This window comes from Rhinocladiella mackenziei (genome assembly GCF_000835555.1).
Source record: "Rhinocladiella mackenziei CBS 650.93 unplaced genomic scaffold supercont1.2, whole genome shotgun sequence".
Taxonomy (NCBI): domain Eukaryota; kingdom Fungi; phylum Ascomycota; class Eurotiomycetes; order Chaetothyriales; family Herpotrichiellaceae; genus Rhinocladiella; species Rhinocladiella mackenziei.
Window position 1 is genome coordinate 261,714 of NW_013550603.1, and position 25,913 is coordinate 287,626.

Genomic DNA, 25,913 nt, shown 5'->3' on the forward strand with positions numbered 1-25,913 from the left:
CCCGGTCCTGGTCCTCGTTAGTTCTCGCCTGAGCTCTCGGGACGTCGCCTCTAAAATCTAAAATTCCCGACTTCGCCCACCTGGCTTAACTGACCATACTCGCTCTACCATCTCCTCCACCATTCTTCGCTCCTCGTACTATACTTGCCGTCATCGCTACGATACATCACGCCGTCCGCACCACCTTCTCAACTTTCGATCGGCCCCCTGCCTTCTTGTGTGGCTTCGATCTCCTTTTTATTTCTCCGTCTTTGTCTAACTACCGGAACCCCAGATCAAGCCCCTGGTTGCGACTGTCTCCTCCTTCCTTCTATAACCGCTATTACGTTCCTTCTTACGCCGGCTGCCTATGAGCGACACTTAGATTTCCCTCCCTCCAAGTCTTTCGTCGTTCCTTCAGGCCAACACAGCTCGAAGCTCTCCCCTCCTTATCACCGGAACCGCTACGAGGTTTGTGGTTTGAGATGCTCGATGTCTGACGGACAACATCCCCGGCGATGGCACAATCGCTCGCTGAGCAGGAATGTCACTGACGAAGACAATTCTCTCCATTGGCAGAACACCATGGACTACATGCAAGAGCCTTTTCCCTTTCCGCCTCAGCATCAATCTTCCGCTTTCTTCCAAGCCGTCCCATACCCGCCTTACATGGTGCATCCTCAGCAGCAATTCGACGACTACTATGGTCCGTACGGAGCCGCTGAGTATGCCGATCTCATGGCCGCTGGCATGATGCATGATGACTATCGAGACATGGACGAGGCCCCTTCTCGGCCCAGACTTACCAAGGAGCAATTTGACATTCTGGAGGCTAAATTCCAAGAAAATCACAAGCCCAATTCGCAGGTTAAGAGACAATTGGCCATCCAGACAAACTTGAAGATTCAGCGAGTCGGGGTAGGTTGGTGGCCGATCCGGAAGAGAACCCGTCGGGGCTGACTGATTGACAGAATTGGTTTCAAAATCGACGAGCAAAGGCAAAACACGAGAAGAAGAGAGAGGAGTACGAGGCGCAGAATGCTGCTAAAACTGACGACAATTCGAAGCCTGGTGATGCCAACGGGGCAACCGTGTCTACCACTCCCAAGCAAGAAATCGCCTCTCCTACACGATCTGTGGCCTCACCTAAAAAGGAAGAAAAGCCAATCACTCCTACCTCGCCAATTAAAGTCAAGATCGCCGGTGATTCCAAGGAAGCGGGTTGGGCTTCTCTTCAAAGGGCGCTGGGACAAGCAAAGGCCGCGCATGCCCAACAAGCCCCCCAACCGGAGGTCACAATGCCCCCTCCACAGTCCATGTCCACGACCCAGCTTCCTCTCCGAGTGAATGGCCATCAACCGAGCTCCTCCACATCCAGTATATCGAAATGGTCCACTCAACACGCAAGTGCGGTGCCTTATCCCTCTCCCATCACGCTTCAGGACACCTCGTTCGATTTCGGCTTCGACCAAGACGTTTTGACAAACACATCAAGTCAAGCCAACACAGCAGGAGATCCCATCGTCGACTATGTCCCGGAACCCTTTGTCGTGACTCCTGAAGACTGGCAAGAAACACTGACCACGCCGACCGGTCATGCTCAGCAGCAGAATGAACCGGTCGCCGTCTTGCCATCTCCAGGGTTGACCATGCCATCATATCCCAGCTCACGACGTCAATCCACCACAGAAGAGCTTTCCAACAATTTTGGCAATTTTGCGTTGGTGAGCAGCTCGCCCAACGTCCCGATGGGTCGCCGAGGTTCACAGCCGTTTTGCCCACCTCACAGCGGTCCTCTTGATATCGCGGCACGACGAAAAAGACCGAGACCAGCTGCTCTCACTTCGGCCTCCCTTCGAAGTCGATCATATGGAGCCTTGACGTCGGTTTCCCCAACCTTCCGACAAGGTGTCATGACTCCGCCAGTACCTCACGCTGTGCGACATGTCAAGTCTGCGGGCCAGAGTCTCAACTCCCGCTATGCAGGAATCCGCAAAGCCAGTTCAGCCCAGAGATCGCCAATGTGTGTACCGAATTTCGCAGAGGCCGAGGCGTTCGACCAGTTAATGGCGCAACAAGCAGCCGCTGCTCAGTCACTGGCAGACTTGCCCGCGCCAATGCTCTCCCCCGATCTCTATCCCAATGACCCAATGACCGACCCCGAGAAGAACCCGTATTTTGCACAATCTGAAGATCTGCCCCATCAATTCTCAATGCCAACAACACAAAATCTCGCAATCACGACCACTTCCCCTCCCATCACTCCGTTGGTTCCGGATTTCATGGCCGGAGCACAATCGCAGCAGTCCTTGGTTCCTCCTGCTTCAGCTCCCCCACAATATGCATCATTCCCAGACTATACACCGCCTTACTCGGCTGGACCTCTGACCAACAGCAGTTGGCCCGACGCACCCCTGACATCGCCAGATGTTCCTTCCTTTCCCCCGGTGACTTATGTTCCTTCTCTTGGATACCCATCACAGAGTGATGGCCCCAATGGACCATTCCAACAATTCATCTTACCATCCGACAACAAGTCAGACTTGGGGCTTGATCTTCAGGCGGACCAGAGGAAAACCGAGTTCTACATACAAGAATTTCCCAATCAGAAAGAAGAACACGCACATGTGGCCCAACAACTTGCCCAACAAAAGCCCAAAAATTATGTATTTGCAAACACCGCGCCCCAGGACTATTCAGGGCTTTAAACGACACGGAGGCTCGATCCTATTTCTTTTACCCATGTTCTATTTCTCTGAGTTGATGTATGGATATGATCGGATTTGATTTACTGTGAGCGTTTTAATACTCGTGGACGGCGTATTTGTTTCCTCGGGAAAATGTGCCAACGGCCAATCAGCGGGAATGGATGAAAATGCATGAAAGTTAGACTTGGGATTTTCGACAATGTCGTGAAATAGGTCACGGATATTATGGAGGAACAATTTTCTTTTGAAGCATGATGGACTTGCAGGACTAATCTAAGGCGCCTGCGGGAATAGAAAAGCGAATCGCCTCTGTAGACGAAGGGAATCTTTGGTGGAATCTTTGGTATTCATCCAGAATCCGCTTTCATTTGGTAATCAATTCCAATCCCACACCCACACTTGCCGACCAGATGCCATGAATCAAGTATCTTTCCCAATTAAAAGGTTAATTTCGAGGCCGGATGTCCCGTCCATGTCCTTCATCTCCTTTCTGTGGCCAAGACCGGAGCCCCTGAATTGTCAGGTGACAAGGCTGACTCGACTCCTGGCGGCATCCTCCGGGAGCCGCAACCTCTTCCTGTCTTTTCCATCCACAATACCCTTTCATACCTGCATCTAGACTTCAGACTCCGCTGCATGGTGCTAATCCCCCGATCGATACCCCAGATTCAGCTAGGTCCATTTGAAGCCGGCGGAACTCGTCATTTCAGGCATCCGACGACGGTACTTCTGAGATAATCTACATCCAGGAACGTCACCATCTGTGTGGGCTCCCCAATAGAATCTTGGTCATCCTTAGCTTTCCCGCTTATCATCATAGCTTTTTGCAGGGCAATGATGACTTCAAGTGGACTTGGGGCCAAACAACCTGATCTATTCAAGGCGCAAATCATCCTGGGTTTAGCAATGCAGTATCTTTCGAAGAGGACTTCCAGTGCCAGAGACTCTTGCTCATGAATCCCAAGGCATTCCATGCCAACCATTTCCATACCCTTAGAATCTTCTTACTCTGTCGACAGAAGGGGAATTTCCCCTCTCAGATGCCACTTGGATCTCTTATTCCTGGAGTCCTCCATCCTGGTCGGATCTTGTCAAGACAGCGCTAACCATCTGAGATCCGGGGCGCTTAATCGGGCATGCCTGCTGGTCACGAGTTGTCCAGGCGATTGGCCGGATTCCTTCCTGCCGCCTACCAAATTATCTTCCGCGACGCTGTTGCCTGAACCTCTGCAGGAACAAGGGAATATTAATGGAGCGAGATGCTCATAGAGATCACAGTCGTCTACATAAGCAGGAGTGTCCCTCTAGCTTCAATCGATACCATCATCCTCTGTATTCATCGGAAACAACCAAACTACAACCCCGCTAAAGGTCCATCTCATCATGTCTGACTGTAAGCCAGCCGGTTCGTTCTTGCGTCTCTTCCTCTCCTCAACACTTTAACGACCTCCACTCACTCAGCAAAAACCTTACCAGTTCCCATGAATTCCGAACCCACTCCTTCATCCTCTTGCTTCTCCCGTTCCTTCACCACTCCCATTGCGAGTCATCTCACATTCTACTTAATGGCCGTACAGAAAACGATGGCCCCCGCAAAGACGACCAACCCGACAAACGTGTTGGAACCGTCGAATTCGTCCGTGGCAAAGTCGATCCCAATGATGCTGGCAAAGTAGGGCGACTAAACCGGCGGTACTCCCTCTGGTCGAAGTTCTGGCGCAAGTGAGAACCCTCCTGGCGCCAGCCGGCTTGGTAGCAATGGACTCAGGAAGGACGGGTCAGCTGGATCAGAGATTGAAGCAGAATCAGTAGACGGACTAGGAATACATTCTGAGAAGGAAAGGATATTATGGACAGCAAGGTATATCACTCAAGCGTGCGGAGGAAAATCGTACGCTGAGACAAGGATGATAATAATGTCACGGGCAACCGCATGTTGCCTTTCCCCCCCTTCACGTCTCCTTGACGGAAGCTGCCTGTGCAATCTTTGCTCAAAACACTTCATTCTTTCAGGCTTCTTGCTTTCCCCAATGAACATGGTAGTCTAGTAAAAGGACTTGGAATTCAAAGACACATTGCCACCTGATGGATACATGTTAGTTGGAAAATTACATTAACTCCACATCTCTCGGTCCCGGTGAATCCTCTTGAGGAAATGAATCAATTCACGGTTCCTTTCAAAGCCCATGCAAGCATGCCGCTGCCGCGGATCTGGCAGTCGGCCAGCCAGAGTCCCCATATCCACTATTGGCATATCTGCCTGCTTCGCCGACATTGGCGGAGGACCCCGTCGGTTCTCGAACGGCAATACTGTAGAGGTCATTCTTGACTCTCCACTTCCCGTGGCGTTTGTCGTCTCTTAATCCACTGCCTCTAGTGAGCGATGGTGTTTTCCTGAAACTACCTGCTGAATCCAAGCCCCAATTGAAGCCGCAGTTTCGACCGTATCCCTTCTCAACACTGTCCGCGATGCCCGAGCGGGGATCTCTCCCTTCCAACACCACGGCCGCCGCCTCTCCGTGTGTTCTACGCCGGATCCGTTCGCGGAACTGGCGTCTCTCGCCCTCACGCTCGCGCAGATCCATCTCCCGCCTTCGTCTGAGATAACTCATCCATCCTACCCCCAGCGCCAGCGTCAACACGCCACTGACTGTCCAGTAAATCCAGAACGGCTGAGGGACCACGACCTGCCTCCCGTTCTGAGGAGTGGGAAAGTTGAAGATCGGCGTATCGAAGAACGAGGCCACAAATGTGCCCGGTAAAAACAGCAAACTGACGAACGCGATCGTTTGCATGCTTGTATTTGTGGTTTTGCCTTGCCACGCGAGTTCATTATTGATGTCCGCGATGGCCAGACTGGCACGTGAGTCTCGTTGTGTGGTCAGCTGGAAGACGGCGGACATGGCGTTGGCGAGGCGTTCGCCGAGGGAGTCCGCGTCGAAGAGGTGGACAAAAGTATAGTCCCACATGACGTCCATAAAGGCGTCGAGTTCGTCACATTCACGCAGTGCCGCCTCGTATCCCCTTCCTGTACCTCCTCCCGATGCTGTTTCTGCTCTAGTGTTCAACGCGTGCCGATGTTTGGCATTGCACCGCGATATGAACTTGATTTGTTGCTGAAACGTACGTAGGCGGAAGCGGATGTTCGTAAGTTTCCCCGAGAGAACATTGAAGCCTTCGACGGCGTTGTCTTGAGTTTCGCCCACGCCTTGACCTGGCATTACTCGGTCCAAGACCCAGTTCCATGTCGGAAACCCGATTTCTTGCTCCAAAGCGAGTGTTTCGCGGTTCATGTCGTCGAGCATGTCGAAGGTGAAGCTGAGGGAGATTTTCGTCTTGATATAACCCAGGAGCATTGGGTGGGAAAGGTGCGTCTGGAGTCGGAGAAGGTCTGCGAGGACTTCGGCCTTGCGCTCGTCTCCGTCGCCTTCACGGTGGAACATTACTGCTGCTGTATGATTTTGGGAGACACTATAAGACCAGGCGATCGTCCAGCTGGTGCCGGAACAGTAGTATTTCGCGCTTGCGACGGCCGATACTGGCATGGTGGAAGGGTCTTCATGGATGCTGGTTGATGCCGGAGGTACACAGACAAAGGCGATGTGTGCTTTGATATAGGCACCAAACGCGGCGAGTGGGAGGCCGATACCATTGAACACGTCACAGACAAATTCTGCCTGTGACTCTCGTTCAGATGTTCGCGGACGGGGTGGTTCTCTGAGCAACGCAGGGGACGGGGACGAAAGACTTGGAGTTTTCTTCGCAGTCGATTGGTTCCGGGTTTGGATGAGGAGGATCTTCATGGTGGCGTCGTCTGGGTCGGCTTTTGTGCCCGGTTGACTGAGCCATTGGGCCACGTCTTGAGCCGTGCATTGGGGATCAATTGGTGTAGTTGAGTAGTCATTCGGTGAGCGCGGGAGCTCAAAGGTGTGGAGGCGGTGGTGCCCATTGTACCGTTCGAAATCAACCGGAGACACGATCAGGCTGTCGAGGCTGGCTGTTGGCATACGGAGTTTGAACGTATTGTTGGAGTCGTAGTGAGTTATTCCACTGTCCGAGATCTGAGCAGAGTAGATGATGATAGCGCAGCAAGCAGTAAGTAGCGGTAGCAGAGGAAGAAGGAGAAGAAGATCACGTTTTGAAGTCCAAAGGACATGTTTGATTTCAAACACTCCGTCCGACTAGGAAGGGACATTTCAATGCCTCATCGGTCAGTCCCGATATTAGGCAAATAGGCGACCCGAGGATGAAACGAGTTTGACTCAGAGGGTGAAGCTGGATCAGTTGTCCGCGAGAAGTGAAGCGCGTCCCTTGTGATCATCTTTCGCTCACCTCGTTTTCTCCCGCTTATCTCGGTACCACAGCGTGGTCTTTCTGATACCTCAAGAAAGGCCCTGTTGCCTGGCATCAGCGTGGGGTGGTCAAAGTCTTTCCGGCATCCGGCATGCATGGACTGCCTTAATCGGGATACAAAGCAGCGTGGGACATGACGGGGGGTCTATAGCAGCGTGGCTGTGAAGAAAGACGGTGAAGAATGTTAGTTTTCTGATTAAGTTAGTGATGAATCAATCTCGTGTATCTCCTTGGCGTGGGATGAACAGAAATATGCGAACCACGCGGCCGAGGGTCAGGCAACCATTTTGGGCCTTTGCGTTGATGGAGGATGGACTTTTCGGCTTCTCGCATCCCAAATCTTCGTAAGGAGGTGCCGATACCAGTTGTTACTATCGTCACACATGCTACGCGCACTTGACATACTTACCACGCCAAAACAACGAGAAGGTCTCCCGGCACACGGTGCAATTTCTATGCAGGGTGCCTGGAAGGTTGAGATGCTTTTCGGGCAAAATCTTTTCATCTATTGAAACCAAAAGTTGTTATAATCGGGCTGCCACATGTCACACTGATCGAAGCTCTCGGCCATGAGAGGATCCTGGAAGAAGTTGTCATGGTTATCCTCGATGGACCAGGAAAGAGGATTCCAGTGACACTCTGCTTGTGACTGCGTGGCGGAGCCCGAAAGAATATCTGGATTGAGAGGTCTACTCCCATAGTTTTGAGGGGTCGCCAACGGCTCATTCATCCTCCACTGGGCTGATCCCGACGGAATCGGGAATGACTGCCAATCCTTGGATTGTGGCGGCTGCGACAGACATGCATTGCGGCGAATGTGAACTTCTCCCAGGAGCGGGACTTTCAGCCTCATTTGGCATAAATTCGAGGTATCGCCATCCTGCTGAAGTAATGTCATCAGAGAACGAATGGTGAAAACGGCATGCTGGGTAAAGCTAGAGCCCGTTGAGTCATGAGACTTTTCGTCCATGAGCGTGATGACTTGCGTAACCACGCCATCGATCCTCGCTTTGTTAGTCTGCAAGTCCAAGCGATTCATGGGAGGCCAGCTGTGAGACGTGAGAAGGAGAATCACCATCGCGGTAAACGCCTGTAGGTCCAAGATTCGGCAGAGAAAGAAGCCTGAAGGCAGAAGTCGACGAAGAAATTGATAGCGACGCGCCACTGCTTCGCACGCGTCCATACAGGCCAGCCGGCTGTAAGTATACTCTTCACCGCCCGGATTGGGTCGCACGGTAAATGGCCAATGTACCCTCATCATGATATAGTAATGCAAGTTCTGCACTATATGATCAGGGCGGACCTGCTCCACGTCTTGATGCCACCACGAATTTGGGGCCTGAGACGCCAACACTCGGAGCTCTCGATCGAGATCCAACGAAGATGCGTAAAGTTCCCCGTAGCCAGATTCTGGTGTTGTCGTGCTCATCTTATCGTCCAAATCCTGGACCTTGGTGGCGATATCCGTCAATCGTGTTAGATATACGCGAGGCTCAACCGTACCGTTGGCCGTCAATAATGCTTGAGCGTGTGATGGTTGGAGTCGTCTGGCACCTGACGGGAGATTGATCATCATTCCCAGAAGTCTGTCCGCCGAACATATAAATTCCCACAGCTGAACCTTGTGGAGTTGCGTCTCATCGTCGGCTGCTCCGGGAGCCTTGTTGGGTTGACTGGATTGAGAGATCTTGGGAAGCCCTATGAGCTCTGCAACCGCTATGAAATGTCGCAATCGAAGCCACGATTTCTGAAAGTTCCCTTGGCTTATTTGACTATAGATCTCAATCAGTCACTTTGGTCCGCGGCGCCCTCGGAGGAGGGGAGGGAGATGGGGGGAGAAGCCATTGGGGGCAAAAGAACTTACAGTCGAAGGAAGTGCACGGCGGTCCCAAGCCCTTGAACGGTACTGATGAGACGATCATGATTTAGGATTGTTTTCTCCACCGTGTCAGATACCGCTTGGGTGAAGACTGAAGTACTCTGGAATCTTTTGAGCCTGGTTACCGGGCTGTGGTGGTCCTGCGGGACTTGTTGCGCCGTGACGGCAACGTCAAGCAACCATGAAGCTAAACTGATGACATCGACATCGGGCTTGATGATGTTGTCGTAGGCGTCAAGGAGTTCCTGCTGAGATTTGACCGCAAAGGGCCGTGGAAGAAGGGCATGGGCCAGGTCAAGCCACGTGGTCGCAGATCTGACCAGGTCCGAAACTTCGTCCTTGGGCAGAATCAACTTCTGGAGCGCCTGTCTCGCCGTGTCCAGTAGACGTGCTGACGCTTTGGCCTTGCGGTCCCGTAGCGGTTCATTTTGCTGACGAGGTTCCACACAGAGCAAATCGTTTTGGAACAGGGAACGGAGTTGCGATGGTTGCTCTGTGGCGAGGACACCCGAGACGGTCGAATCATCGTCATCCGAGTCATCAGTTCCAGGAATTGACTCGGGCTGAGCCACAGTTGGTCCCAGGACGTCCGTCGCCTGATACCCCAGCTTCGACTGAATATCACGTATGGCTTTGCTTAGACTGGCAACCTGAGATTCCAGCTGCGAAATTCGATGTCGCGAAGGCAATCTTTGCGCCCGAACGGGCCGAGAACTGTATATCTGCGCAACACACACTGCACCCCGGTCTTCACAGCTTCGACAAGTCTGTGCATCTTCAGCGCTCCTAATGCAGCGAATTTTACGGCGTCTGCCTGCGCTATGCAATCAGGAAAGCCTTGACAGGTTGCTTCAGTAATGGCCGTCTCCACTTACACTCGGTACAACTTTTGGTCCCTCTCCGAGCCTGCTTCCAGATCCGGTGCTCAGACATATCCGACATAGCTCCAGATATTGGGGATCGATGCTGTCTGATACTCTAGTTTCCAAATAATCAAGGGCGGCCGAAGGGGGTGGGAAGAAGATCTCGGAAAGCTGATATTCGATGTGAATGGCCCAAATTGGCCCTTTCGGCGCGGACGAAGTTGCGGCTCCGCGGGCGAATGTTTCGTGCGCACGCCCCTTCCATTGGTCCCCAAAGGGATTTCAAGATGGTTCATGTCTTCTAAAAGTTTGAGATTGTCACCGCAGGCCACCAAGAGACTCCATCATCTCTCCGCGATGTGGAACTTTGAATCTTGCGTCGATGTTAGCGGGTATGTCTATAAAAATGGAAGATCCTTGAGGAGCGCATCAAGATGGACTGCGATCGGAACCTCCTTGGCCAGGCGTCAATTCCAATAGCACAACATTCACCATCACTTGGGAAATTCCAGTCAGAAGCTCAGAAATGTCGCAGTCCCCCCACACATCCTCTGGGGGCCCATACCCTTCCACGACCGCTGGAATGGGCGGCGTGCCGACAGCGACCACCGACATTCCCATTTGCGCGGTGTTCCTATTCCTTTATATCGGCTTCGCTGTAACAAACACCGCCATCTTTCAACTCAATCGTCGTAAGCACCACAAATTCGTGCTCTCAGCGTTACTGTTCGGTTTCTGTATGGCCAGGATTGCCACCCTTGTGCTCCGAATCGCATGGGCAACTCGGCAACATAACATTCGACTCGGCGTGGCAGCACAGATCTTCGTGAATGCGGGTGTCCTTATCATCTACATCATCAATTTGATCCTGGCACAACGCATCCTACGAGCAAAGCAACCGCGCATCGGTTGGAATTCGGTCTTGCGAGCCTCCTACAAGATCGTGTACATCGGTATAGGCGCGGCGCTTGCCATGGTAATTACGGCCGTGGTGGTCTCTATCTACACATTGAACTCACACACCAAGTCTACTTGTCGAGACGTCCAGCTGGCCGCCCTCACCTACCTGCTCATCTTTACCTGCCTCCCACTCATTCACGTCGCAATGGCTGTCTTGTTGCCGAGATCCAAAGATGAGGAAACATTCGGACAAGGAAGCATGAGGAGCAAAATCATCATCGTCACACTCTCGACATGTCTATGCATGTTGATTGCCGGATTCAAAGCAGGAGGAACTTGGAGTCCTCCACGTCCTCTCGACCGTGCAGCTTGGTACGATTCCAAGGCGTGCTTTTACATCTTCAATTTCACATGTGAGATCTTGATCCTCAGCGTCTTGACTTTCTCGAGAATTGACAAGAAGTTTTTCGTTCCGGATGGGTGTCGAAAGGCAGGAGATTATAGCCGACTTGGAAGAGAACAGGGCAATCCGATGGAGATTGAGGATAATTCAGCTTCCATGTCTGGTTGTAATGATTCCAAGACTTGACGCGAACAACAGTTGTAGGGGAACATAGGGGATAGAAACAAAGCAGTAGAGGCGGGGTGAGATATTTGCGCATCATAGGGACAAGTAACACATACATTCAAACCGAGAGACTATATCCTTGCATATTATCAGACGTAGACACGGGCACCGACATATCTACAGGCTTCCACACTCATGGCACATGGTACGTCCTTGGTCGCTGAGAAAATCTTTCTCAATCGCTTCGTGGAATCGTCGGAACCGGCTACCCCGTAGTGTCTTCGGCTCGATTTGTGTCTGCAAGCAGAAGAAGTCGTCAGATGAATTCGGCGGAAAGACAGAAAATGACAGTCAGAGAGATATGGTAATGGGCAGAGGTCCACTCACACTTCAAATCTCTGCTTCTTCATCTCACTTCCGTACCTGGTTCCGCCACTGGTTTCCTCTTGAACATCTTCCCCAGACTCCCGGGCTTGCTCCTCGAGTGCCCATTCACTCGTGGCGGTGGTGGTGCTGCCGCCATCTCCCGGGGATCGTGGGCCGGCCAGCTTCCTGGGATGCCTTCTATCTCGGCTCGGCCCTTCTCCAGGACTTCTTCGTTCTGCGCATTGACCCGTGCGGCCTTCTCGGCGGTTTTGGACGGGAATCGCCGGTCGATCGTACTATTCAAGGTTCCTCGAAGGGTCTCGCCCACACCCTGTGTTCCCGTCAGTATGTGGATGGCATTCGGAAAACTGAGGAAAGAGTGATCAGACATGAATTCCTTTGATTGCCGCTTTGAGGTCATTCATCGTGCCTTGATTGTGACGCATTGGCTGATCGGTCGTCTGGATGGATGATGGACTAGGATAGCTGAAACTCGGTCGCGAGGGGTGATTTGGGTTTGCGGACCCCGTGTGTCCCGCGAATGAACCGTCCGCTGGACTTACGGGCGTGTCGTCTATGGGTGCATCTCGGGGAACATCAGACACTCGCATGGCACTTTTGGCGGGGATCGGCGGGGAGTCGGACTGGGGTATTTCCCGGCTCGTTCCTGAAGGCTGTCCATTCTGAGTAGTGCTCGTGGAAGTGACGGCAGGCTGCGATGAGGGTTCAGGTCCAGGAGATCCACCTGGTATCTCTAGCAGGGGTGATCCGCTGGGACCACTAGATTGGACTTCTCGTTTGACATCCTTTCGCACATCTTGGTGTTTCTTTCCACCTCTTGTAGTCGTGGTGGTGGTAGTGGTGGTAGTGGTGGTCACCACCGTTACCACTTCCCCGGTATCTTCATCAAAAACCTCACCGGTCGATGGCTTCAGGGCGAGGTTTCTGTTTTGATCGATGTTGGCTATCTCGCTATTCCTCTCGGCGGGTATCATGTCGGGCGTGCTTCTCCCCCGAGCACCTTCTGCACTAGGGACTTCGCTGCTACCGTAGGCGGAATCAGGGAGGGTTCCAGGATGGTCCGGAGTGTGATCGCGTTTCCCCAGCCAGCGGCCGAGACCACGAAATTTCTTCTCTTTTTCACCTGAATTGGTCATGATAAAGGCTGAATGGGACATTGTTGACAGAAAAGAGATTCAATGATGGCGAGGCTACCAGTGGAAAGGTAAGTTGGGAGAGGAGTAGCCGAAGACGATTTCAGGGTTGTGCTCATGCCCGTGGACCGTTTATCGATGGCTAGGGTGATCGCCGATATGATGTCATTGTTGTCCACTGATGTTGCTGGTTCACTTTGGTCGATGGAGAAACGCCACAATTGCACAGCCACGTGCGGGATTGATGTCGAGGCATAATTTGCTATCAAAGTGTTGTCGGCGCGATCGTTCTCCGTCGAATGCGGGCGTACGCCGCTTCTAATTCCAACTCAATATCGCAGCGGCATTGGAGTTCGCAGATATAAGGCCACGTGTATTTCTCTCCTCTGGCACTCCATGTCTGTAATTTAGACTCGGTAGGCGCGTCGAACAGAGTGAACAGATCCCACAAACCGATTCGTGGTGTGATTGACATTTTTGACCACGAGGCGAAGCTTGGGACAACCTCATCCATCAGGACACGTTGCAGAAATGTTGGGAGCAACCCAAAGCTGTTCAGAACCTCGAGCCAATGCAAAAGTTCGTCGAGCACAAATCGAATGAGAATTCCCAGGGGCTGATGATAATCAGCAAACTTTTGTAGTTGAATGAATGGAGCAACGTATGGCCTCGTCTGCGACACAATGAAATGATTGACGTTGAAAAGCTCTCCGATCCGCTGCAAAGGTGCTTCTGGGTGAACACAGGCTTGTCGCTTGCATCCTTTTTCCGAGAAATCGGCAGCAAAGTAGAGAGCGATGGCGCCAGTATCGCTCTTGCACAGTAATTGGACGGGAGCATACATCTCTTTGGATGTCGCAATGGACGCCACGACAGCAGACCAAAGCAGGACATGGGGTGCCGTGATGTAATTCAGCAGTTGAGGTGTTCCGGCCACTTGTGACATGGCGATGGTAATGTTGAGGATTCTCCCGGTCTTCGCATAAGCTTCTTCAAAGGTGATATCTCCTAGGTTGTCTCGAGCGCATTCCCGAAGTATATCGGTGTCGAACAGGTGCTTTGTACGACGATATCGTTGGTACCGTCGACGAATCGTGGCCAGGAACGAAGAACCCAGCCAAGAGGTCAACCGGCTGGTGGAACGGCGCATTTGGGCACGAACAAACGCTTCGAGGTTGATGTTGGTTCCTCCCAGAATGTCTAGAAGATTTTCATCCGAAGTTGCACAAACGAGGGCAGCGATCAAAGCTCCGGAGCCGGTCCCGGTGACGATCTGGGGAAGTAGTCGTTGGAGATGAAGGGCCTTGACAACTCCCAGATGGCACATGCTGATCATGGCACCACCTTGAAGGACAAGGCTGGTTCGGCCAAGCGCAGTCCGCATATCATATAGGGTTTGTCTTTTCTCATGAGATGAAACCACCGTCGTGCCATTGCCGATAGAATTCCCATCCGCGATGTGAGCCACACTGTGACGGACTTCCATGATATAGTCATGAATGAGTCGTTTGGTCTGGATCTGCGACTTTCGGTACAGTGCAGGCGACAAAATGCGACACATATTGCGAGAGCTCTGCGCTCTCAGTTGACTGCAAAGACCTCGATCATCACCCGATCTTCGGCAACGTTCAAGGTCTCTCTTCAGACTCCGGAGGATTTGCCAGTCGTAACTTGAGTCCCGATCGATGGTGACCCAATCATCAACCCCACGTATAGCATCGTATTCGAATTGTTCCGTATACCAGTCTTCATATGTCATTGGCGCTTTCTCGCCATTCACCAGAGATGGTTTGATCCAGGGCTCGACCCAGATCATCCAATAAAAGCATCGGAAGAATCCCCAGAGAGTGCCCGAGATGTTAGACAAGAAACCCATGGCAGAGAGAGGTGTGTGGACAGAATCATTGCACAGGCACAATTGCTAGTATAGCCTGGTGTCCTCTTCAGTTCTTCTATCCTCTTCTGCTGTAGATGATGGGGTCACACCTCGTAGTACTACAGCACAGAGGTTGTTCCCCTCGAGGTTGCACTCCAAGTTTGTAAGAAATCGTAATTCTAGCCGCCAAGCTTTCTGGCCGCCAAGCTTTACAGCCTGCACCTTTAAAAGTTGTTTGCAGGGAATTCCACCCATCTACTCAACTTCACCTTTTTCAGCATCTATCTCTCCTTCATCGACAGCTTGTTTTCTAGCCGCACTTCCCACTATCCCCTCCGATCAGTTTTCACGATCATATTTCCGAGCTCAGTTCTCCTGCACTATAACTATGGGCTCATCTGGCCTCTCAGGTCCTAGAGAATATGACGGGATTTAAGCGATCGCGCGTCATCGATGATTCAGACAACGGACGACCTCTCCCTGCTGCTCCTTTTCCCCCAAAAAAGCCTGCCCGCCTCCCTACAAAATTTGCTTCGACTGCGGCATTACCAAGGACCATGTCGGTGCTCGATAATGACGGGTATCATGGCTCAGGCAACAGCGACATAAGCAGCAAAAAAGAGCCTCAATCACCGAGAGTTGGTTCAAGAAGTCTTGAAAATGGTGGAGAATGAGGATAAAGCTGAAATTATGATCCTTGAGTTGATGAGGGAGTATTCGTTCAACTTGTCTCGCTTGAAAGACCTATTGAGACGTAGGTTGACCATGCTCAAATCCTTTGTTTGACCAGTGTCTTACTAATTACCGCCATAGAAAATCATCTCGAGGTCAGCTTGTCGAAAGTTCAATACGCGGATATCGCTCCGATAGTTGGACTAGAAGCAGTTGTGAAAGGAGATGATATACTCGCCTTTGACATGTTTCGCGCCCGACTCCCGAACTCTGTCTTCAACCAAATTGTGGAAGACCTTCGCCGATTCTCTGCGCAATATGGGCCCATGAGCAAACACGAAAATGAGGAAGCTCGAGCATGTTATCTATCGGGGGTAGACAACCCCCAAGCTTTTTGATTCCAACTAAAGGTCGGAGTAGTATTTCAACCGAATCATTGCCCTATTTTCCGGTCTTCTGTTCAATACCCCAGAAACAATCCTAGAGGGCGGGGCCACGACCAAAGATCGTATAGAATATCAATTCAAGACCTTCGGCGGAATTACGGTTGTTTTCATCCAAGCCAAACTGGACATTGGAAGCTTGCAGGAACGCATCACCTGTTTGGCGCAAGTCATTGCTGAATGTGGTGGTATGGTTCAGGATATCCTCAATTTGAATATGAATTAACATTCCCTGCAGCCTGCGCTTGGATGAATTATCAAAATGGATTCCACGTTCCCATTATGGCAATCTGGTGTGACGGCAAGCAATTTTGCTTCTTCAAATTTATCGACCGACACCTGGAACATGTGAACCCCCAGTTCTTCTGGGGTAAATTTGCCAATGGCGACCGAAAATTAAGTATTGATGAGATTGAGCTGAGGCCTGGCACCGATTCTCGAACTTTTGTCCGACAAACTCGACAAATATGCGAGAGCCTCTACTACGTCTTTCTTTTCGAATACCAATCTGGTCTAGAGGCTTACTGGAAGCGCGGCGTGGAAAAGAGGAAAGCACATGGCATAGAGAGAGAACCAACTCCAGAGTGGCCTATGGCCACCGTCCATGCCAAAGCAGCCCTGGACGAAGCGCTGTCTGCTTGGAATCAAATCAACCGGGGCAATCTGACGGAGTCCAAGATATCGGCAGAAAGAGCCGTTCAACTTCTAGCCGAGAGGTACATCGAGAGCTGCCATTCTTCCCTCTAATGGCGATGTATGCTAACATTGTGTTTCCGCCTACAAGCACTGAAGAAGCTCCTTTCGAGAGATATCGATTCTTGCCCGATTACACAGAAGAGATGGCGGATGAGCCTTGATTCTTGTAACATGAGAGAAAGACCTCAATAAAGGCGAAAACGGGTGTATGCTATCGGTGGCTGGATGTTGGCGTCTGGGTTTGTGCAAACAGAATGGGCAAAACAGCAAGCGGAATCGGTGGACCAGTTCCGGATCGTGTAGTTTACGTAGCATAGTCGTAGGATTCGACAAAAGGAGGCGGCCATATGGATGGAGAGGTCGACGGGAAGGCGGTTCTTACGGCGGCCGGCGGACCAGAATCCCTCAGCCTGGGATGCTAGTGAGGCTGCTTTTATTGTCATCACTTAGCTAGCTAGTCTCCAGAAGGACCAGGACGTCGTTTGCGCCGAACATCATTTAAAGCAGCAACGGTATTGGTTTTTCTACCGGCTACAATAACCATCCTCCTTTCTCATCATCATTGTCACAACACTGAAGAGAGCTCCTAAGCTCACGTCTGGATCCAATAATCGAAGATTGGATTGCAATAATACATCCGCGTTGACCATTCTGGCTGCTTGCTCTGTATATGGGTGGTCGACTACCGACCGATATCGGCCATGGACGTCCACACCTAACTTGTGTATGCTCGGTCCATACAATCATGCTGCACCTAGGCAAGGGGTGCGACCATCCCCACGCATTCGAATTATCTTGGAGATTTGAGATTGCGGCCATCTCTCCTTGAAGCCCCCTCCTTGACAACGACAAACCCTCTTCGCGATGGCGAAAGAACAAGCCCTTTACTCGCACGGTCATCACCAATCTGTGGTGGAGGATCATGCTCGTCGTACTGCTCAGAACTCGGCAGCCTTTCTTCTGCCTCATATCAAGCCCAAAGACACTATTCTCGACATTGGGTGTGGACCCGGGACCATCACAGCTGATCTAGCAGCTTTCGTCCCTCAAGGAAAGGTCATTGGTGGTGATGCTGTTGAGGTTGTCTTGAAACAGGCATCAGAATATGCCTCTTCGCGAGGGTTGACGAATATCAGCTTTCAACAGATTGACGCTAATAATCTACTATTCCCGGATAACTTCTTTGACATTGTGTTCTGCCACCAAGTCCTTCAACATGTCAAGGATCCAGTAGCAGTACTCAAAGAAATGCGACGAGTTGCCAAACCAGGCGGTATCGTTGCTGCTCGCGAAGCAGACTACAAGTCCTTTGCATGGTATCCTGAGCCGCCTGAAATCTCCAGATGGGCAGAGATCTATCAGAAAGTGGCGAGAACTAATGGTGGTGAGCCCAACGCGGGGAGGTACTGTCACGTCTGGGCCCGACAAGCCGGTTTCACACCAGAAGAAATCGAGACAACATGGGACACATGGAGGTACAGCGGAGAAAGACTTGTGCAGTTTTCTCAGAGCTGGGCTGGAAGAATCTTGCAACCAGGATTTTTGGGGACAGCCGTGAGAGAAACTTTCGCCACAGAAGACGAGGTCAGGGCTATCTCAGAGGCATGGAAGAAATGGGGATTGGAAGAGAGCGCTTTCTTTGCCATTCCCAGTGGACAGATTTTGTGTCGGAAGACTTGATGGGGCTACCGCAATTTTCGGGTCTGGCATGACAGGAGATATAGTTTATTTGTAATGTGAGTGTTTTCGTTGAGAGTTGTTCCCAACATTCGATACCCCGAAACAGGATACGGCATCCCTTTTTATTTCGGCAGTTGACGTTGCTGGCATACATGTGACTAGATTGTCTCTTGTAGCCCCAAGCCAGCTCCCTCGCGTGCTCCGCCACGACGTTCATATCCGCGCGCTAGCGAATGGGTAGAGAGCGTGTCCGGCTTTCGAGACAGGCAACGAAAGAGATCAATTTAGGACTAAGGGGGACGATTGTCGAATGCTCGTGATGGACTCGGTGCAGCCAGAGAATGGGGAGATATATGAGTTAGGAGCGCGGGTTTTCCTGAGGCGTGGGCCGAGTAAGTATTGCATTCCTGGTACCCCTTGGTCAAATGTCTGGAGAGCGACGTTGCCAACGGGGGTATTTGTAATTGCCGGGGTAGATCGACAGATCGTCGACCGAATCTGTGACAATGCATGCCGTGTGATAACTTTGCTGTCAGCGTTCTGAAGTCTTTGGCTCGATAGCAGATAGTACGATGTTATACCAATGCACTGTCCGGGGTATAAAATGAGTTGTGTACTAGGTATCAGTATATATTAATTCTTCAGTAAGGGACGTCTTCTAAAGCTAACTGTAACCTGTAGCCGGTAAGCCCCATGTAGTTCCCATGCACCCATGCATCCATGAATCCGTGAATCCGTGAATATGTCCATCCACTTGTCGTATTTCCGTCCCGTAAAATATAGCTAATATACAAAAGGTCTCTGCTTCGCCATAGCGCATTGACCGGTGCTCTGTCTCCCTGGCCCATTTTCCTCGTGTTCGCACCATGCCTCTTACCTCGACAACAGGAATTAAGCGTCGAAATGCTTGGAGTGTTTTTCTTTTCCCCCTTTCGCTTCTGCGCATCGATTGTTCTCTTTTAATTTCGGTCGAATATAATACAATGCCGGTTCATCTTTCCCCTCTAGAACCAGGCTCTTCTTTGTCGCCTCCTGCTCGATCCTCTGGCAGAAACATTCCTCCCTGATCTTATCTCACCTTATCGCAGCGTATTCACCTGACTCTCCCAGAACCCCGGCGGGAGCCTGGGGATATTAATCTTGGGAAAGCCAATCCCGACTCCACCTCCGGATCCCCGCTTGGGGGTCCGCTGCGGAGAGGGCGTAGTCGGTGGTGTGGTAGAATCCCGATGATTGAGGCTCCTCCGTCTCTCCTTGATGTTGTCAAAGGTGGTTAGGCTTTCATCCAATCCCTGCTGGAGTTGGAGCCGCGCAGCCTTTTCGGACGCTGTTTCGGATTCTAGATCTTCATCCGCCGGCGTCGACTGCTGAGAATTCTCCGCCGCTGTCGTGGGATTTTGCGGAGGGGGACTGGCGTCAAGGTTGGGTGTCCTGTTCTCCTTTCCATGGCCATCTTCACCTCCTGCACCCAGAACAGTGTTCATCTTCTCATCATCCACTGGCGTCTCCTTGGGAGTTGGGATGAACGCCGGCACCACGCCGCCAGCCATTCTAGCCCAGAAAAGGCGCTCCCTCAGGCGCACCAATTCTTCCCAAGTGTCTTCTTCATCCTTCTTATCCCCAACCTTCACCACCCCCTCGCGGACCATCCTTACATATGCCACAAGGTCTCCTACTCCCCGTACCTTTTCCAGACACAAAGTGCAGATCGACCATTTGGTGGCACCTTCGCCTTCACGTACACGCATGTGGTGTGTTCGTGGGTTTTCACCTTGTTTCCGATTCTCCCCGCATAGAGCGCATGGGGTGTATTTTCCATACAATCTCAGCGAGGCTTCTGGAATGGGCTCAACGATCAACGTCGAATCGCCCAGAGCAGAGAGGATACTCCGCCGATTCAGCCACGAGAGTGTCGGAGAGAGGTCGAGTCGGAGGGTGGGCTCAATATCCTCTACCAGGATCCGCTTGTAAAAGCGAGTTTCTTTGAGAGGAACCGGTCCTTTGGTATCCGGGTTGGGACTGAAGGAGCCAGGAAGGTTAGGAGAATTGGCAAGTTTGGATGTGGCCGGCTGAGATATTTGAGAAAGATTCGGCGTCGAGTTGTTGCTTAACGAGCCAAGACCCATAACATTCAGGCCTCCGTAGGAGCCAGATCCCGCTCTGGAAGGCGCATGAGAGGGATTGTGGGAACGGAAATGCGAAGTTTGGACGAGGTTCTTGAAATCCTCATAGGCGGGTATATCGGTTCGGCAAAGTGGTTTGACGAGATGGGTGAGTTGAGTGGAAGGGCTAGGAGCGAGTTCGCCGTGTTCGAGAGTGACTGGAGAGAGGTTCATTGCTTCGAGAAGGCGGGCGAGATTACCATCTTCTCTCATTACGCCTGGACTTGATGGTGCTAGTGATACCCGGGGAGAGTCAACGTCCTTCCGGTAATCAGGGCTTGGGCCAAATTGTTGCATGAGCGATTTCAGTTCCGCCAACTGTTCACTCTGGGATGCAATAACCGCCTCTCCGTCCTTGATTTGATCTCGAAGCTGTTGATTTTTCTTTTCCGTCGCGTCACGGTCCCGATTGGCAGAAGCTACCATTTTATTTGCCTCGTCAAATAGTGATGCCGTAAGATTCTCCAACTCAGATTCAATACCGCGCTTCTCTTGTAGGACAACAGCCCTTTGCCGTTTCTCCTCCGCCAGCTCGGCGCTGAGCTTATTGTTCCGTTCATCGACGCTCTCTCTTTCCACCAGGTCTCCCCGCATGAGTTTCTCTTCGTGTTCCTTTGCTTCTGCTTCTAGCATGGCAATTCTAGCCTTTGATGCTTCCAATTCTTGTCTCGTTTGTGCGAGTGTATCATCGAGAGTGGTTTGATGGTTGATGGCACGGATGAGTTTGTCGCTTAGTGCAGCAACCTCACTATTCAGGTCAGGATGATGTTTTGAAGAGGCGGAATCGGATCTGGAGAGGTCGGATGTGCTCGCGTTCCTAGGATCGGCAATAGTTCTGAAGGAAGTTTCCGGAGATGTGTCTTGAAGTTGAGGCGGGTTGGGAGGAGATGATTCGACGATCGCCATCGTGTGTAAATGTGAGGTTGATTTCGCTTTGGAGAGACGATCGCGAGGCCACTCGGCCACCGCTGGTCCAAGTGATATTGAGCGCGAGTGGGATGGCCCCCCTGCTCCTAAGAAACCGCCATGATATACCCAAGAATTCATCTGGTGAGACAACGTCCCAAGAAAAGACTCAAATTCACCCGTTGTTTTCTAGGAATGGCGAATTATTTCATGCAGTTGTCGTGTAATGCATGCTTGTAACAGTTTGTCCTTTGTCGAAATCGACTTGTAAAGCATCGACTTGTAAAGCGTCGAGTCGTGAATACGATGAAGAGCGTCCTTCCGCGAAGGCGAACGCGGCTTTGCGGATGAATCTTGTGCCCTGCAGTGGCGATACGTGGTTAACGGTTGGAAAGGGTGAATGTCGATCAAGTATCGGATGCAAAGACCGGACGCTAGTTAAACAGGTGAGTAATGTACAGGGTTCGTAGCACACCCGGAGATCCAGCCAGCCTACACCCTCCTCCTGAGTGCCTCCCCGGCCAAACTGCGCCACACTTGGAGTCTTCTGGCGAACGCCGAAACTGATCTTTGCCCCGCGCGCAGCAACTTTCAGGTCTTGAATACAGTCGTACAGTAATCTGTTCAGACAACAAAATAATTCCAAACATGGCAGACGACGATTTGGCTCAGGTATGGTGCTTGCTTCTGTCCCTAAATCAAGATCGCTAATGAGGGTAGATCAGAGCGGCACGGCTTGCACAGCTCAAGCAGCAACAAGCCAATAGGCCAGGGTCAGGCGACACTGGGGACGAAGACGAACAAAGAAGGCAAGTAAACTAGGAAATGGTCGTCGCACTACGGAACTAACCAAAGCCTGTAGAAAACAGGAGTCCGAGGCTCGGTCTTCCATGCTTTCACAAATCCTCGAACCTGAAGCCGCGGACCGTTTGGGCAGAATACGAATGGTCAAAGAATCACGAGCAACCGACGTCGAGAACAGACTGATCATGCTGGCAAGATCAGGCCAGCTCCGGCAAAAAGTCACAGAAGATCAACTCAAGGAAATGTTGGCCAGCTTGTCAGAACACGAGAAACAAACAGGACAGACGATGGAGAGCGTCAAAGTCGTGCGCAGAGGCGGTTGGGACGATGATGACCTTGATGACTTGCTGAAAGAGTCCTGATATTCTTTCCACGCACCCGGAGGAAAAGCTCTTGAAACTTGTATGTGATACCCTGATGATGATGCTTTACATTCAGTATTATACCTTGGGCCGAGGAGCGGAGGCATTATTCATCACGGCCGTCTCTTTGGCAGCTTTCGCTGCCCTACGCTCGTCCCTCAATTTCCGTCTGATGGCCCGCAGATCTGGGGGTTGCTCAATGCCCAGTCGGCTTTGCAGTTCTGCAACATCTGTCTCGAGGTCTTCTTCCCAGTACACGTTGATCAAGTCTTTGCACCGCCAACCGTTCGAGAACGCCCAGGGCAAAAAGATTTCGAACATCCTTTGCCGTTCTAAAGGCTTCAGTCTGACAATGGCAGCCAGACTAAGGCCAGTCATTGGCAATCCCGTGTTGGCAAATTCAAAGGCTTTTAGTCCGATTTCTCCCTCCACCCAGATCGGCAGTCCGGTGACGGCATGATAGAAATCATGACATTCCCGATATCTTTGCATCACATATGCCTCCTCTTCATCATCAATATACCGTACTGCATCTCTCGTGTCTGGTGTGACACCTTCTCGATCTAGCCATGCCGCATATGTTCTTCCCACGCTATTCTCCGGTAGCTGTCGTAATTTCTCTAGTGGCATCGTCTGCGAGGTGATCCTAGGTCGATCCCGCAGTATTCGTCTACCGGTGGGGTCTGAAATCATTCGATTTCGCAGCCAGGAAATGAAGAACGGCTGCGCCGTCGCCTCTCCCAATGCAGCGACCATGTCATGCCGATATGGATTGATTAGCGACGTGATCGCGCTGCCGACAGCTAAACCCACACGCTCGACTCTAGTGAGCGGAACATGACCTGGGTAATTGGGCGGAGGGCGGTTGAGGATTGAGAAAGATCGGTGGGATGGCGGTGGCGAAGCGCCATGATTTCGATTTGGGGAACGGGCGCGGTTTGCGCATAGCGGCTGGGAAATTCGGAGAATGGAAGACAGAAGGGCCTGACCTCTCGATCTGTTCGACGGAGACAACTTCATGCTGGAGCTTGGACTGGAAGGGTACAAAGCCCTAGGTAATGATCTCTCAATGAAATGATTTACATTCCGTTTGTAAGTCCGGGAATGTTCGTTCGGTGATCAACTTCAGTGAGCTGGATGACCTCTCACGCAAAGGTAATAGAACTCGTCGCTCGTGGATGACTTCAACGTCGTTCGTCAACTTCCGCTGAAGTAGTCTTGGCAGCTGGGATTATCCTCCCGAAACTCGGTTCCCCAGTTCGAATCTCGTGGAAGGCAAGCCAGTCACTTGCTGTTTTCGGCGCAACAGCGAGAGCTTCACAGCTCCACCGAAACTCTTTGCCATGTTGAAAGCACTAGACGGCTAAGACTAACAGTCTCGACCAATCATTGTTGAGGTGGGATCTCTGTATTCTACTGTGGTATCATTACTCCATTGCGTTTAGTCTCCTAAACCTATAAATACGTGATCACTGGTAATCCTCTGTAACCTTACTGCTGTCAATGGACTTAGATAGGCGGTCCGTAGAGGGGGTCACGAAAAAAATGCCCTGACACCACAGTACGCAAAGCTTTCAGGCCCAGGTCCGTGAATCCACTTGTCTCAGTCTATACTGGAACTATGGGTTCCACTAACCGCATGGTTTGCGTATCTACAGCGGTACTCCATATTCTCGAACTCTATACAAGCTTCCATGTCGACTATCAACGAGAAGTTGCCGTTAGCGCAATGGAAAACAAGAGATAGGCACATTAATGAAGCTTGTCCAGGACTCAATGCTGTTCAAGGCCTATAAAAGCCCGAGCGAACCTCTTCATTGCTACATTCCAAACTCAATAGTTCTACATCCTGATATTCTCCGGCAGAATGATGCTTTCGACAGCATTACTCGCACCACTCGTCGCAGCGGCGTCGTTGCTTCCTCAAGCATCTTGGGGCGCCGTTGCGCCGGCCAAAAACCCAACAGTGCAGATCCGCAATGGTTCGTATTATGGTCTCTACAATGAACATACAAGCCCTCCCCCTGCTATCGGCGGGCGCAGAGCTCGGTAAAGACGACCATGAGGAGCGAAAAGAGGTTATAATTCGGCTAGAGTCAATATACTCTCGAAACAGATGTCCCCCCAATCTTTGGGCATGCAGATTGCTGGAAGACCTTTGGGGATTGCGCGACAAAAATGGATGGAAGTCGTCGTGGCTCGACCTCGCATTACGCAAAGGTTGACGATTTTCTCTGGCGTAGGGTTTGTTCATGTGTTTCGAGTCGCGGGATGAGACATGACCTACATTACTTTTTGGAATGTATTTATGACACTCGACAGTGGAATCAGTCTTGGGGCTCTTTTTAGACTATAGGATAAGAATGTATATTACGTTTGCTAACCTTGACGGAGGTTAAATACTTGTCACGGACGTTTGTTATTGCATAGGCAGTCCCTGTTGGAAGATCAGTACTGGTAATGTCATTCCAAGGCGCATGGCAAAAAGCTATGTCTGAATCAAGACCCTGGCACACTCTGTCCATTCGGCCACGAGTGTATGAAAATGCTTTCGGACCAGTACTTCAACTGAATATGCTCTCGCCATGATATTGATTCAACGGAAGAGAACTGGCCCACGGACAAGAAGGAAATGATTGTCGGCGAGTATGGCCCATGGGAGAATGGCTACTTCTTTCCTTGCAAATATGTACAATTCGGTGTTGCATCACGCCCGACTTTGTCGCCGTCTCTTCTATTTCACTTGGTGAGGACTCTTTGTGAGGCTCAGAAACTCGCACGCCGCTCAATATCCTTCCTTACCCCATTTGTTGAGCTTGTCATGGACATCCTAGAGACCAATTAGTCATTACATCAGTTACTTGGGTAAGACCGGCCAACCTTTGGTAGCGTAACGTTTGGAACAATGACTGTATTCAACGCACTAGGAGCATTCCTAGGAGTCTGACTTCGGTCTCCCTTGGGATGATATTGATATTTGAAATGTTTCGTCTGATCCTCATGGTCATGATCAACCTCCCAAGGCATTGAACTGTTCGCAACTGAAACTTCGGCTTCTGAGGTGGCAGAGGTAGGTTTGCGGCCGAAGTAGAATCCTGCAAGGCCAAAAGCGCCAGACATAATACCCAACAGAATCTGCTCACAGTCAATTACCTGCTCAGACGGGCAAAAGCTCGGGGCAAGGGCGTACATATAGCTCGGGATCCCGTCGAGCTCCCTTCTTCAGCACTGTATCCTTCTCTGCTGGGACAGCCTTTGCAGCAGCTCGACGCGCTAATGTTGGGAAGAAAGCCATTGTAAAATGGAATTCGATGTTGTCGATGTGGTGAAAGAGGGAAGTTGTCGGACGTAGAGGAGTGGTGTGAGAGGTGCAATAGGTCGAATCCGCCTCCTCGGAGCTCAAGAGGGCTTGGCTAACACGTGACCAGCATGCTTTGCAGTGGGCCCTAGGCTCGGAAATCATGCTTTAGTCTCTCCGCAAGTCTGAACCTTTTGTCTGGATCGAGGCAAAATGGCTTGACCCCTAAAACCTTGAAATCGAA

At 51.2% G+C, this 25,913-nt stretch overlaps 12 protein-coding genes across 12 annotated transcripts; 5 read left to right on the forward strand and 7 right to left on the reverse strand.

Annotated features, from left to right (window-relative positions):
* Positions 1–564: 564 nt before the first annotated feature.
* On the forward strand, positions 565–2,687 carry Z518_01899 (uncharacterized protein; the record flags this gene model as incomplete). Its single annotated transcript, XM_013418928.1, has 2 exons — positions 565–897; positions 951–2,687. 2 exons carry the CDS (start codon positions 565–567, stop codon positions 2,685–2,687), a joined length of 2,070 nt encoding a protein of 689 aa, XP_013274382.1.
* A 2,177-nt stretch (positions 2,688–4,864) lies between these two features.
* Positions 4,865–6,694, reverse strand: Z518_01900 (uncharacterized protein; the record flags this gene model as incomplete). Its single annotated transcript, XM_013418929.1, has 1 exon — positions 4,865–6,694. One exon carries the CDS (start codon positions 6,692–6,694, stop codon positions 4,865–4,867), a length of 1,830 nt encoding a protein of 609 aa, XP_013274383.1.
* An 851-nt stretch (positions 6,695–7,545) lies between these two features.
* Positions 7,546–9,861, reverse strand: Z518_01901 (uncharacterized protein; the record flags this gene model as incomplete). Its single annotated transcript, XM_013418930.1, has 3 exons — positions 7,546–8,812; positions 8,905–9,733; positions 9,795–9,861. 3 exons carry the CDS (start codon positions 9,859–9,861, stop codon positions 7,546–7,548), a joined length of 2,163 nt encoding a protein of 720 aa, XP_013274384.1.
* A 447-nt stretch (positions 9,862–10,308) lies between these two features.
* Positions 10,309–11,271, forward strand: Z518_01902 (uncharacterized protein; the record flags this gene model as incomplete). The annotated part of the gene is made up of 1 exon (XM_013418931.1): positions 10,309–11,271. The coding sequence occupies one exon, from the start codon at positions 10,309–10,311 to the stop codon at positions 11,269–11,271; it is 963 nt and encodes a 320-aa protein (XP_013274385.1).
* Positions 11,272–11,656: 385 nt separating this feature from the next.
* On the reverse strand, positions 11,657–12,794 carry Z518_01903 (uncharacterized protein; the record flags this gene model as incomplete). Its single annotated transcript, XM_013418932.1, has 2 exons — positions 11,657–11,947; positions 12,006–12,794. The coding sequence occupies 2 exons, from the start codon at positions 12,792–12,794 to the stop codon at positions 11,657–11,659; spliced, it is 1,080 nt and encodes a 359-aa protein (XP_013274386.1).
* Positions 12,795–13,035: 241 nt separating this feature from the next.
* Positions 13,036–14,646, reverse strand: Z518_01904 (uncharacterized protein; the record flags this gene model as incomplete). Its single annotated transcript, XM_013418933.1, has 1 exon — positions 13,036–14,646. The coding sequence occupies one exon, from the start codon at positions 14,644–14,646 to the stop codon at positions 13,036–13,038; it is 1,611 nt and encodes a 536-aa protein (XP_013274387.1).
* A 660-nt stretch (positions 14,647–15,306) lies between these two features.
* On the forward strand, positions 15,307–16,508 carry Z518_01905 (uncharacterized protein; the record flags this gene model as incomplete). The annotated part of the gene is made up of 4 exons (XM_013418934.1): positions 15,307–15,400; positions 15,460–15,692; positions 15,739–15,949; positions 16,000–16,508. 4 exons carry the CDS (start codon positions 15,307–15,309, stop codon positions 16,506–16,508), a joined length of 1,047 nt encoding a protein of 348 aa, XP_013274388.1.
* Positions 16,509–17,321: 813 nt separating this feature from the next.
* Z518_01906 (uncharacterized protein) lies at positions 17,322–18,137 on the forward strand (the record flags this gene model as incomplete). The annotated part of the gene is made up of 1 exon (XM_013418935.1): positions 17,322–18,137. One exon carries the CDS (start codon positions 17,322–17,324, stop codon positions 18,135–18,137), a length of 816 nt encoding a protein of 271 aa, XP_013274389.1.
* Positions 18,138–19,216: 1,079 nt separating this feature from the next.
* On the reverse strand, positions 19,217–21,205 carry Z518_01907 (uncharacterized protein; the record flags this gene model as incomplete). Its single annotated transcript, XM_013418936.1, has 1 exon — positions 19,217–21,205. One exon carries the CDS (start codon positions 21,203–21,205, stop codon positions 19,217–19,219), a length of 1,989 nt encoding a protein of 662 aa, XP_013274390.1.
* A 648-nt stretch (positions 21,206–21,853) lies between these two features.
* Z518_01908 (uncharacterized protein) lies at positions 21,854–22,371 on the forward strand (the record flags this gene model as incomplete). Its single annotated transcript, XM_013418937.1, has 3 exons — positions 21,854–21,877; positions 21,926–21,978; positions 22,068–22,371. The coding sequence occupies 3 exons, from the start codon at positions 21,854–21,856 to the stop codon at positions 22,369–22,371; spliced, it is 381 nt and encodes a 126-aa protein (XP_013274391.1).
* Positions 22,372–22,449: 78 nt separating this feature from the next.
* Positions 22,450–23,391, reverse strand: Z518_01909 (ubiquinone biosynthesis protein coq4, mitochondrial; the record flags this gene model as incomplete). Its single annotated transcript, XM_013418938.1, has 1 exon — positions 22,450–23,391. The coding sequence occupies one exon, from the start codon at positions 23,389–23,391 to the stop codon at positions 22,450–22,452; it is 942 nt and encodes a 313-aa protein (XP_013274392.1).
* Positions 23,392–25,156: 1,765 nt separating this feature from the next.
* Z518_01910 (uncharacterized protein) lies at positions 25,157–25,666 on the reverse strand (the record flags this gene model as incomplete). The annotated part of the gene is made up of 3 exons (XM_013418939.1): positions 25,157–25,201; positions 25,252–25,506; positions 25,562–25,666. 3 exons carry the CDS (start codon positions 25,664–25,666, stop codon positions 25,157–25,159), a joined length of 405 nt encoding a protein of 134 aa, XP_013274393.1.
* Between the last annotated feature and the right edge of the window lie 247 nt (positions 25,667–25,913).